At 47.4% G+C, this 12,337-nt stretch overlaps 1 protein-coding gene across 13 annotated transcripts in view; it reads right to left on the minus strand.

Moving 5' to 3' along the window:
• The window catches only part of SEPTIN6 (septin 6), an 84,396-nt gene that overhangs the window by 60,316 nt on the left and 11,743 nt on the right, over positions 1-12,337 (minus strand). For all 13 annotated transcript variants that reach the window (XM_032258373.1, XM_032258372.1, XM_032258374.1 and 10 more), the window contains exon 2: positions 6,304-6,418. In XM_032258373.1, coding sequence (XP_032114264.1) covers positions 6,304-6,418 — 115 coding nt within the window. The remainder of the gene's footprint in view (positions 1-6,303; positions 6,419-12,337) is intronic.

Raw genomic sequence — 12,337 nt, forward strand, 5'->3', positions numbered from 1 at the left:
AAAAAAAAAAAAAAAAAGAATAATAGATCTATTTTTTAAACTAATAATAATAAAATAAAATGTGGAGGAAGTAGCTAGTCCAAGGTCACAAACAAGTAAGTGGCAAAGCCAGCATTTGAATCCAGGCAGGCCAACGCTGGGGTCCATGCTTTTAACCAATGTGCTCTAGCGAAATGCATAAGTGTGATATGTTTGTTCATTCAGTCATTCAATGAGCATTTACAAAGCCTGTAATAGGAGCCAGGCACAGTTACAGGAGCTGCAGATATAGCAATGAACAAGATAGCCACAACCCCTGTTCTTGTGGCGCTGAAATCTCTTCCAGTTCTGAATGTTGAACCCAGAGAAATGTCTCTGAGTTCAACAGGGAGGTGCCCAAAAGGAAACACTCCAGGAACTCCAGTTGGCCAAGGAAGCCTATGGAAAGGGACAAGGTCATGCCTGGTTCTGTGACCTTGCCCTTTCCTTCCTGATCCTGCAGATGCCTGGCCGGCAGTGGTGTGCTGGAGAGGGCTCGTCCGCTTCCTGCATGTCTTCCCAAGCCCACGTGCAGTGATATCACGTTAGTAGCTTAGCAGCAGCCCTGGCAGGAGTAATGACACCACAGAAATCAGCAGATGCTTCAAACCACAACAGTTTTTCTCCTGAGATGGGCTGTGACGTGGACCAGCACACCACTGCTGGCAGCCTGTTTTAGACCAGTGAGCAGCTGCCTTTCCCAGAGATGAAGGGATGAGACAATTGACCCTTGGCCTTGATAGAATGCTAGCTGCCCTTTCCCTCCTCCTGCAGCAAGCCTCAATCCTGCTTCTCTTGTGTGACTGTTTTTTTCCATGTTCAACAGAGCCCAATTGAGCCTGGAATCCTGAGCAGCTTCAAAGTAAATATTATCATTATGACCCTTTGTGCTGCTCACAGTGGTGACTGCTACTGGCACATTTGGATGGATGAGTCTCTTTGGGGCTTTTTCCCAGGAATGCAAAGCAATGGGCCCCAGAATAATTGTACTGTTGGCTCGGGTGGTTCCTCTGAGGTGTTCTGTACTATATATACGATCAAGGGATCCTTGAAATTTCCAAAGATAAGGGACTAGTGTTATCTGTGGGTTTTTTGTTTGTTTTGTTTGTTTGTTTGTTTTTTTGAGAAGAAGTCTCTCTCTTGTCCCCCACGCTGGAGTGCAGTGGCGTGATGTCGGCTCACTGCAACCTCCGCCTCCCAGGTTCAAGTGATTCTCCTGCCTCAGCCTCCTGAGTAGCTGGGATTACAGGCACCTGCTGCCACATCCAGCTAATTTTTGTATTTTTAGTAGGAACTGGGTTTCATCATGTTGGCCAGGCTGGTCCCGAACTCCTGACCTCAGGTGATCTGCCTGCCTCGGCCTCCCAAAGTTCTGGGATTACAGGCATGAGCCACCATACCTAGCCTAGCATATGTGTTTTTATGGGGAGTAAACAGAAAGGAACCTCACCTCTTTGGTAATTATGGTCAACCCTAGAGAATATATTGGAGAGGAGTCATAATATGCGGAGTCATAACATGCTCACTCGTGTGCCTAGTCCTCTAAAAAGAATAATAGGCCAGGTGCGGTGGCTCATGCCTTTAATCCCAGCACTTTGGAAGGCTAATGCGGGAGGATCACTTGAGGTCAAGAGTTCGAGACCAGCCTGGCCAACATGGTGAGACCCATTCTCTACTAAAAATACAAAAAAAAAAAAAATTAGCTGGGCATGGTGATGCCCACCTGTAATCCCAGCTACTAGGGAGGCTGAGGCATGAGAATCACTTGAACCTGGGAGGTGGAGGTTGCAGTGAGCCAAGATAGTGCCATTCCACTCCAGCTTGGGTGACACAGTGAGGCTCTGTCTCAAAAAAAAAAAAAAAAAAAAGAATTGTAGGTGCCATTTATTGGTATTCTTACATATAAATTACGTTCTGGATTATTAAAAATTCTCGGCTGGACGTGGTGGCTCATGCCTGTAATCCCAGCACTTTAAGAGGCCGAGGCAGGCAGAACACCTGAGGTCAGGAGTTCAAGACCAGCCTGGCCAACATGGCAAAACCCCGTCTGTACTAAAAATATAAAAATTAGCTGGGTGTGGTGGCATGCACCTGTAATCCCAGATACTCAGGAGGCTGAGGCAAGAGAATTGCTTAAACCTGAGAGGCGGAGGTTGCAGTGAGCCGAGATCCACTGCACTCTAGCCTGGGCAACAGAGGGAGACTCCGTCTCAAAAAAATAAAAAAGAAAAGAAAATACTTTGGGGAAATATATTCTATGCCCAAACAGCATCTTTTTGCAAGTCATTAAGGGAGTAAATGTACACAAGCAGTAGGCATGAAACTGTGGTTACAAAAAGCTCTGCAAGATAAAAGATGACCTTCAGCAACTAAGCTATGGACCCTTTGCCAAGTCAGTGACTGGATCCAGCCCCATGGCTGGGCTGACATTGCAGCTTCAGAGCTACTCTAAGCTACTCATGACCTTGGCCCAAATTGTGGTTCTCTGAGCAATGAAAGGGTGGTGAGCACGGCAAGAGGGCAGGATGCGTGCATTGCAGGGTTTTTTGGAACAGGGATCAAATTAACCCAGTCGGGGCTGGTCTATCCAATGGTTGCATCTGGGGGTCTAAGAGAGGAGCTACAGAGGCAGCCATTTCCTGAAACTTGACAAGTGGGGAGAAAAAGAGAGTCTATGACTCCTTGAGGATGAGAGCATCTCTTTCCTACTCCTCCCCTTTGGAGGGTCTGTCCTTGGCACTTGAACAATTCCATCCCAGTAGGTGCGACTGGAAGCATTTGTAGCTGTACAATGTTTAGGTGGAAACTAGAGGATGGGGGATTACTACTTCTCCCACCCACTCTGCCTTGAGCTTGGCCGCCTCCTTCTCTGGGCCCTAGGGGAGCCTGTGCTCCATACATCACATTACCCTACACTTCCCCACTCAGAGATCCAGTTCAAGTCACATGGCCTCCCTCCTAATGCTTTACTAGCCCATCCAATCGCACTGGTTGAAAGGTTGCTTAGGCCGGGCGCGGTGGCTCACGACTGTAATCCCAGCACTTTGGGAGGCCAAGGCGGGTGAATCAGCTGAGGTCAGGAGTTCAAGACGAGCTTGGCCAACATGGTGAAACCCTGTCTCTACTAAAAATACAAAAATTAGCTGGGCGTGGTGGTGCACACCTGTAGTCTGAGCTACTCGGCAGGCTGAGGCAGGAGAATTGCTTGAACCTGGGAGGCAGAGGTTGCAGTGAGCTGAGATTGCGCCAGCCACTGCACTCCAACCTGGACAACAGAGAGAGACTCCGTCTCAAAAAAAAAAAGAAAGGTTGCTTAGGGTGGGTCTGTCATTTCTCTTCTCAACTTCAGTACAGGTCATATGGAGTTCTGTCTGGGAAGAATGCCAAAGGACTCTGATATGTTTGTGCTGAAATATTGTGGTAATCAAATATTATGTGAAATAAGTTGGCCATCAGCCAAAGATTAGAGCTCTTGTTAGTTAAACAGAGATTTGGCAGTGCTAACATTGGACGTGATAGTCTTTGCACTTGATGTCGATTACTATGACTTCTAGTTATTTCACATTTTTCTCCAAATAGCACCTAATCATAACCATGAGTTAGACTTCCAGCATTTGAAGAATTAACAGCCTAGATCTGGACTCTAAAGTCCTTGATGTGTAATTCTGTGAGGCACATATTTTCTTTCTTTTTTTAATGTACTCTTTTGTTCACTAATGCCTCCAGGTACATTTCTCTCCCTATGAACAAGGACATACATAGTAGAAGTCACATCTAAAAAATAAGTTTGAGTATAAATCTGTTGATTGAAACTGATGCATATATTTTCATCTGATAGGTTCCAAAGTTGATGTGGGCCAGGCACTGTGGCTCACGCCTGTGATCCCAGCACTTTGGTAGGCTGAGGCAAGTGGATTGCTTGAGCTTAGGAGTTCGAGACCAGCCTGGGCAACACAGTGAAACTTCACCTCATCTCTACAAAAAAACAAAAAATGAGCCCAGTCGCATGCCTATAATCCCAGCTACTTTGGAGGCTGAAGTGGGAGGACTGCTTGAGCCTGGAAGGTTGAGGCTGCAATGAGCCGAGAATCACTTTGTCTCAAACAACAACGATAACAAAAACCAAAGTTGGTGTGTGGGAATGAATCATTTAGCTAAGGAGTGAGCCCAGCTCGTGAGAACAACTGCCCATCATCTGTTGTTTTCTACTTGTCCTTGAGTATGTAGCAATTCTCTCACAGAAAGTGACCTGGAAAAGAATGCTGGGAACAGAGAAGAAAAAAATATAAACAGCCCAAGAAAATGAATGACCTTAGTGAGAAAACAGAATTTCTAGGCCAGGTGCGGTGGCTCATGCCTATAATCCCAGCACTTTGGGAGGCTGAGGCAGGCAGATCACTTGAGGTTAGTAATTTAAGACCAGCTTGGCCAACAGGGTGAAATGCTGTCTTTACTAAAAATACAAAAATTAGCTGGGTATGGTGGTGTGCACCTGTAATCCCAGCTACTCAGGAGGCTGAAGCAGGAGAATTGCTTGAACCTGGGAGGTGGAGGTTGCAGTGAGCCGAGATCACACCACTGCACTCCAGCCTGGTGACAGCACAAGACTCTGTCTCAAAAAAAAGAAGACAGAATTTCTGAATACATTAAAGAGTAAAATATCCAATTTAGTGGTAGTTCAGATCTACTATATGAACGAGTTCCCCATACATTCTATACAAAAATAAAAGGCAATTAGCAAAAGCGTTTGAGTGTTCTAGCCAGTATGAAAACCAAATTTATTCTGATATTTATACAATTATTAAGGTTCAGAAGGAGGTCACTGGAAATATACAGGTATGCTTTCCCACACTACAGGGTGAAAATTATATGCTATAATCATGTTTGCAAATTTGGGATATTTAAGACCTAAGAAGAGATTCTTAAAGAAGGAACTATTATCCCTCATATTTGTTTGATTGGTGCTCAATGGTTTCCAAAGTGTTTTCATGTGCTCGGGAGATGCTGCTGGCAGCAGTTAGAGAAGCTGTGGGAAAAATAAGCGGTCAGCCAGGCCTGAGCCCTCATTATGGTGCCATTTCTTCTGTGTTGCCTCAGGTAAGTCCCTTACCTGCCCCAAGACTCTGTGTCTCCACCTGTTTCATAAGAATACAAATGCTACTTTCTCTGCTCACTTCGCAGAGCCCTGGTAATGCCCAAAAGAGCTAATGTGAGAAAGTGAAAAGCATAATGAATGGTTTCTGCGGGATTCACTCATTCATTCATTTCACAGATATTACCGAACTCTACTTGTGCTGTGATTAGCATATAGAGGGGGCTAAGACTTGGTTCCCACTGTTGAGGTTAAGTGTCTAGGTAGAGGCCGGGCACAGTGGCTCACAGCTGTAATCGTAGCACTTTGGGAGGCCAAGATGGTTAGATTGCTTGAGCTCAGGAGTTTAAGACCAGCCTGAGCAACATAATAAGACGCCGTCTCAAAAAAAAAAAAAAAGTCGGCTGGGCGCGGTGGCTCACATCTGTAATCCCAGCACTTTGGGAGGCCAAAGCAGGCAGATCACAAAGTCAATAGATCGAGACCATCCTGAGCAACATGGTAAAACTCCGTCTCTACTAAAAATACAAAAATTAGCTGGGCGTGGTGGTGCATGCCTATAGTCCCATGTATTCCGGAGGCTGAGGCAGGAGAATCCCTTGAACCCTGGAGGCGGAGTCTGCAGTGAGCCGAGATTGTGCCACTGCCCTCCAGCCTGGTGACAGAGTGAGACTCCATCTCAAAAAAAAAATGTCTAAGTAGATAGTTGGTAAAGGGAATAAAAGAACTTTGCATACAGCTGTGTGGTCCCTGCACTTGACCTCTGACTAAACCAAGCACAGCAAAAGTACAGAGGAAACAGACAGACCCAACCCACTGCCCACAGCTGGTGGGCAAGCGGTTTCCCTCAGCTATCCCCTCCCTCCTAATTCTGCCTTGGCTGCTGTCTTATGTAGTCAAAATGAACTCTACAGCAGTACTGAGCCAGCCGGCTCCCTTACAAAATGTCAATGGGGTCTCACGTCGCTGTTTCCCCCCAGGAGATGGCTCTATACTCTGGTCTGGCCAGGGGAAAAAAGTAATTACAGCCAGCTGCTTACAAAAAAACAGGCAGAGAGATAAAAGAGAGAGGAGAGATGCTCTCGCAACTAAATCAGAATGACACACTATTTAACCTAATTACCTGCAAAGCCACATCCAGCCATTAAGGATTCATATTCTGTAATAGAATTTCCTGCTATGGAAATACTTACCCACGCACAGGATGTTGAAGCAGAAGCCCTGGCTGACGGACTTATTCACCAGCTGGTCAGGCAAGCTGTCAAACCCCACATGTCCAGCCAGGGGGACAGTTCGGCAACCTTCACCCTAATTTGGAAGGGGTCGGGGAGAAAATGAAAATGTGCTTAAAAGCAGTCTGGATCTCATTTCTCCATCCAAATGTTCACCGTGCAAGGAAGTCACACCCGTCCAGGCCCAGCATGTCATCTCTTCCCTCAGCTACTCCCTGCTCCAAAGCAAAATGGCCCATCAGCTTGGAAATCACAGATTCTTGGAAACAGGCATCCTCTAGGCTCAATAGTGAATACCGCCGCAGCTCCAGACAGAGCAAATTACAGAGGGGCTTATTGGGGGTAGGAGGGTGGAGTCAAGGGAGGAGAATGCTGGCACTGAAGGTTCACAGACTCAGGTTGAATCTTCACTGTCATTTACAAGCTGAGTAACTCGCTGAGACTGTTTCCTTCCACCTCTGCCATCTGAGATAATATGGCATATCTTAGAGGTGACTGGGAGCCTCAGAAGCACTAATACATGTAACGAGCTTAGTACAGGCAGAAGTGTTCAGTAAGTATTACGAAAAGACTTCAAAAAGCAATTATTGGGCCGGGCACAGTGGTTCACGCCTGTAATCCCAGCACTTTGGGAGGCCGAGGCGGGCAGATCACTTGAGGTCAGGAGTTCAACACCAGCCTGGCCAACATGGCGAAACCCCATCTCTACCAAAAATACAAAAATTAGGCGCCATGGTGGTGGGTGCCTGTAATCCCACTTACTTGGGAGCCTGAGGCAGGAGAATTGCTTGAACTCGGGAGGCGGAGGTTTCAATGAGCCAAAATTATGCCACTGCACTCCAACCTGAGCAACAAGAATAAAACTCCATCTCAAAAAAAAAAAAAAAAGGGCAATTATTGGCTGGTGAAATGGCTCATGCCTGTAATCCCGGCCCTTTAGGAGGCCAAAGTGGGTGGATCACTTGAGGCCAGGAGTTTGAGACCAGCCTGGGCAACACAGCAAGATAGTGTCTCTACAAAAAAATCAAAAATTAGCTGGACGTGGTGGCATGTGCCTGTAATACCAGCTACTTGGGAGGCTGAGGTGGGAGGATTGCTTGTGTCCAGGAGGTAGAGGCTGCAGTACGCTATGATGGCACCACAGCACTCCCACCTGGGCAACAGAGCAAGATCCTGTCTTAGAAAAAAGCAATTGTTCCTCTCTCTAGGGCATTTTGTGGATCTACCAAGGCAGCACAGTGTAGAGGTTAAGAGCAGAGGCTTTGAAATCTGGCAGGTGTGAGTTACAGTCCCACCTCCGCCACCTCCTGGCTGTGTCACCCTCAAACAAGTAACGTAAACCTCTCAAGGTTTCCCCATCCATAAAATCGGAAACTATTGAGTAGGAGTGTGAGGATTACACAGGATCATGCTCCTCAAGCCCTTAGCGTAGTGTTTAGCATGTATGTGGCGAGCATTCAGTCAGCAGTAGCTGCTGTTGTTATTCACGGTGGGGTTATCCTTACACCCCTGGCCTGAAGGGTACCTCATGGAACACTGGCTCCCTATGGCTGCGGGAAGCTGCCTCCATGCTTCCTCTGGGTCCCTTGACTCCATAAGGGTCAGCCAAGTCACTCCCAGGCATGGAAAGCAGAGGGCCTTTGCTTCGCCTGCAAGGCCCAAAGCTGCTTATAGTTAATGATTTTATAAAACAGGGGGAGCCTCAAACTGGGGCAGGATTCCAAGAAGCCGGGGGAAGCATGACAGGAGCCTGGGTGGACTCAAGAAATGTGTCAACGACCAACCAACGGCCACCAGGGAGGGGAGGGGATGGGGTGAAGGGAAGCTGGAGACAGTTGAGCTGTCTATGTGCTATGTAAGGAGTCAGTTTCTGTTGGGTGGGGCCGCACCAAGTTTTCCATAACCCGAAAGATGCCAAGAGCAATCCAAGAAGGACATGGTGAGTGCCAGGAGGCCCAGCCCAGCATCCCAGGCTGCACTAGCAGGCAGCTCTTCTGTTGGGCTGGACCAGCTTTTAGACTAGGTCCATAATAAGGGCACATTTTCACACTGAAAGGGGTGGGCTGGGAGGGAGGAGGAGCTTCTCAGCAGCCGATCTTGTCAGAACTGGCTCCCAGACAGCCCCCTCACCCAGCTTTAGATCTCACTCTCATTGGTATCATTGGATCCTCCGAGGGCAAGCGACAGGGCTAGTGCCAGTCAATGCCATGTGGCAAGTTCATTACCCTCACATATCTCACGCTGCACACTCCCAGTGGAGAACTCTTGACAGACAACCATATACCATCATTCAGTGAGAGTCGGGGTATTCTCTGCCCCAGGGGTCCCCTGAAGACAGCTGAGGCCAGGCGCGGTGGCTCACACCTACAATCACAGCACTTTGGGAGGCCAAAGTGGGCAGATCTCTTGAGCCCAGGAGTTTGGGACCAGCCTGAGCAACATGGCAAAACCCTATCTCAACAACAACAAGAAAAATACAAAAATGAGCTGGGCATGGTGGTGTGAGCCTGTGGTCCCAGCTACTCAGGAGGCTGAGGTGGAAGGATCACCTGAGCCCAGGAGGTCGAGGCTGCAGTGAGCCATGATCACACCACTGCACTCTAGCCTGGGTGACAGAACGAGACCCTGTTTCGGGGAAAAAAAAAACAACAACAAACGAAAAAAACTGAGCTGCATAAGTGGTTCACATCACTCAAGGCTTTGTTCTGCATTCACTCCTTTCTGCTTCTCCTTCCCATTTCCCCTTCTTATTAAAGCAAACTAAGATGCAAGATTCCCACTGCTAGTTCTTGGTCCGCAACTCTGCAGGGGAGCCAGGGACATGAGAGCTGATATGCTTTCTTAATGGAGCCTCCGATGTAGCAGGCATCGGAAATTGGGGTGGACTCAGAGTTGAGGTTTCCTGAGCCATTTGTTATCACCCCTGGCTGCCTCTTCCGGCCTCCAAATTCAGCACCGTGAAACTTCAAGTGCTCTAAAGCCAAAAGGAGAGAAAAGAAATTTTCAAACTGAAGACAGTGGAAGGTAGCGGGAGAGCTTCACATCTTATTCCTAAAGGTTTACTCCGTTGCCAAAAACTTACCAAACGCCTCCCATGTGCCCACCATTATCTCCCACCTAGCACAGTGCTGTAAAGAGCCCTAAACAGCAGAAGAAAGAATTTTTTTTCCTTTTTTTTTTTTTTTTGAGACGGAGTTTCGCTCTTGTTACCCAGGCTGGAGTGCAGTGGCGCGATCTTGGCTCACTGCAACCTCCGCCTCCGGGGTTCAAGTGATTCTTCTTCCTCAGCCTCCCAAGTAGCTGGGATTACAGGTGAACAGCACCATACCCAGCTAATTTTTTTTATATTTTTTTAGTAGAGACGGGGTTTTGCCATGTTGGCCAGGCTGGTCTTGAACTACTGACCTCAGGTGATCCGCCCGCCTCGGCCTCCCAAAGTGCTGAAATTACAAGCATGAGCCACCACGCTTGGCCAAGAAGAAAGAATTTTCTAAGCCCTAAGAAGCAAAGTATGGACTTCATTCCCTAGGTAATGGGATTTGGGGGATTTTGAATGTTTCAAGCAGGGAGGGCCATGTTACAGGGAGTTTTTAAAAGATCACTCCAGGCCCGGCTCAGTGGCTCATGCCTGTAATCCCAACATTTTGTGAGGCTGAGTCGGGCAGATCACGAGGTCAGGAGTTCGAGACCAGCCTGGCCAATATGGTGAAAATCCGTCTCTACTAAAAATACAAAAAATTAGCCAGGCATGGTGGCATGCACCAGCAATCCTAGCTACACGGGAGGCTGAGGCAGGAGAACTACATGAACCCAGGGGGCGGAGGTTGCAGTGAGCCAAGATCGTACCATTGCACTACAGCCTCAGCCACAGAGTGAGACTCCTTCTCAAGAATAACAACAACAAAAAAAATATCACTCCAGCTGCAGTGTTTTTGCGTGATTGGAGGGACAGAGAGACTAGGAGCAGGAGGATGACTCCAATAATGCTGAGCTGGCAGAGTGACATCCAGGCACTGTGACAATAAATGCTGGTTTATTGGTGAGAACTGGCCTGACTTGGGACTCAAAGAGAAGGAACAAATTTGAGAGATGTCTTAAAGAAGGGTTGAGCCTCTGCCAGGCATGGTGGCTCATGCCTGTAATCCCAGTACTTTGGGAGGCTGAGGTAGGTGGATCACGAGTTCAGGAGACCCAGACCAGCCTGGCCAACATGGCAAAACCCTGTCTCTACTAAAAATACAACCATTAGCCAGGTGTGGTGGCAGGTGCCTATAATCCCAGCTACTCAGGAGGCTGAGGCAGGAGAATCACTTGAACCCGGGCAGCAGAGGTTGCAGTGAGCTGAGATCATGCCATTGCACTCCAGCCTGGACAACAGAGTGAGACTCTATCTCAAAAAAAATTTATATGTATATTTCCTGTTTTAGGAAATCCTGTCTGGCAAACACTATGCACTCTTGCTTTGATGAATCTTATAAGATGTCAAGGTCATCATGAATTTCGGTCCGCATTGTTCAGAGCTAAATACGCAGAGGTAGAAAGGACACGACTTTGGACTGAATGTACACTGACCCCAGCACAGCCCCTGGAAGTTTCTTCCCTCCTCTCACTAAATCTCTGATATTTTATCTCTTTCCTCTTTCTCCTTAAGGTGGCCTGATTAATTGACGGCCTGATTACTTTGATTGCAGTTAATTGAATGTTCCATTGACTACAAAGTACATGAGAGGAGATGGAGCCGGCAACTTGGCCCAGCACGTCTGACGCTAAATCTCAAGTTTGCATCTTTAGTAGCAGGTGGGGCCATATTGCCATATTGAAGGCTTGAACTGAGATGCTGGGACAGCCAAAGTTACCAACATTCTAAATTGCACTTCTCTCAAAAACCCTCAGCCTCCTTTCAGAATCGGTACAAAGATCTCTTACAAGGAAATTTATTACAGCACAGTTTCTAATACTGAAAAACTAAAAATAAAACAAACCCAAAAAAACCAACTAAATATCCAACAAAGGAAAATGTTTAACCAAATTATGGTACATGCATATTCTGGAATATTCTACATCCATTAAGAAGAATGTGGGCTGGACACAGTGGCTCATGCCTGTAATCCCAGCACTTTGGGAGGCCGAGGCGGGCAGATCACAAGGTCAGGAGATAGAGACCATCCTGGCCAACATGGTGAAACCCCGTCTCTACCAAAAATACAAAAGTTAGCTGGGCTTGGTAGTGCGTGCCTGTAATCCCAGCTACTTGGGAGGCTGAGGCAGGAGAATTGCTTGAACCCAGGAGGCGGAGGTTGCAATGAGCCAGGATTGCGCCACTGTACTCCAGCCTGGGCAGCAAAGCAAGACTCTGTCTCAAAAAAAAAAAAAAAAAAGAAGGAAAGAAAGAAAAAGAAGGCTGTGGTAGTTCTGTATGTACTCATGTGAATATCTCCAAGACATATTATAAAATAGAAAACAGAAGTTATAGGGTGAGCACAGTGGCATAAGACTGTAATCCCAGCATTTTGGGAGGCCGAGGCAGGTGGCTCGCTTGAGCCCTGGAGTTCAAGACCAGCCTGGGCAACATAGCAAAACCCCATCTCTACAAAAAAGACAAAAATTAGCCAGGTGTGGGGGCACATGCCTGTAGTCCCAGCTGCCCAGGAGGCTGAGATGGGAAGATTGCTTGAGCCCAGTAGGTTGAGGACATAGTGAGCTGAGATCTCACTACTGCACTCCAGCCTAGGCAATAGAGTGAGACTCTGTCTCAAAAAAAAAAAAAAAGAGGCCGAGCATGGTGGCTCACGCCTGTAATCCTAGCAGTTTGGGAGGCCGAGGTGGGCGGATCATGAGGTCAGGAGTTCGAGACCAGCCTGGCCAACATGGCGAAACCCCATCTCTACTAAAAACACAAAAATTAGGCACGGTGGTGGGTGCCTGTAATCCCAGCTACTCAGGAGGCTGAGGCAGAAGAATCGCTTGAATCCAGGAGGCGGAGGTTGCAATGAGC

This window comes from Sapajus apella, unplaced genomic scaffold (assembly GCF_009761245.1).
Source record: "Sapajus apella isolate SASKATOON/1434 unplaced genomic scaffold, GSC_monkey_1.0 scaffold102, whole genome shotgun sequence".
In the NCBI taxonomy this organism is placed as follows: domain Eukaryota; kingdom Metazoa; phylum Chordata; class Mammalia; order Primates; family Cebidae; genus Sapajus; species Sapajus apella.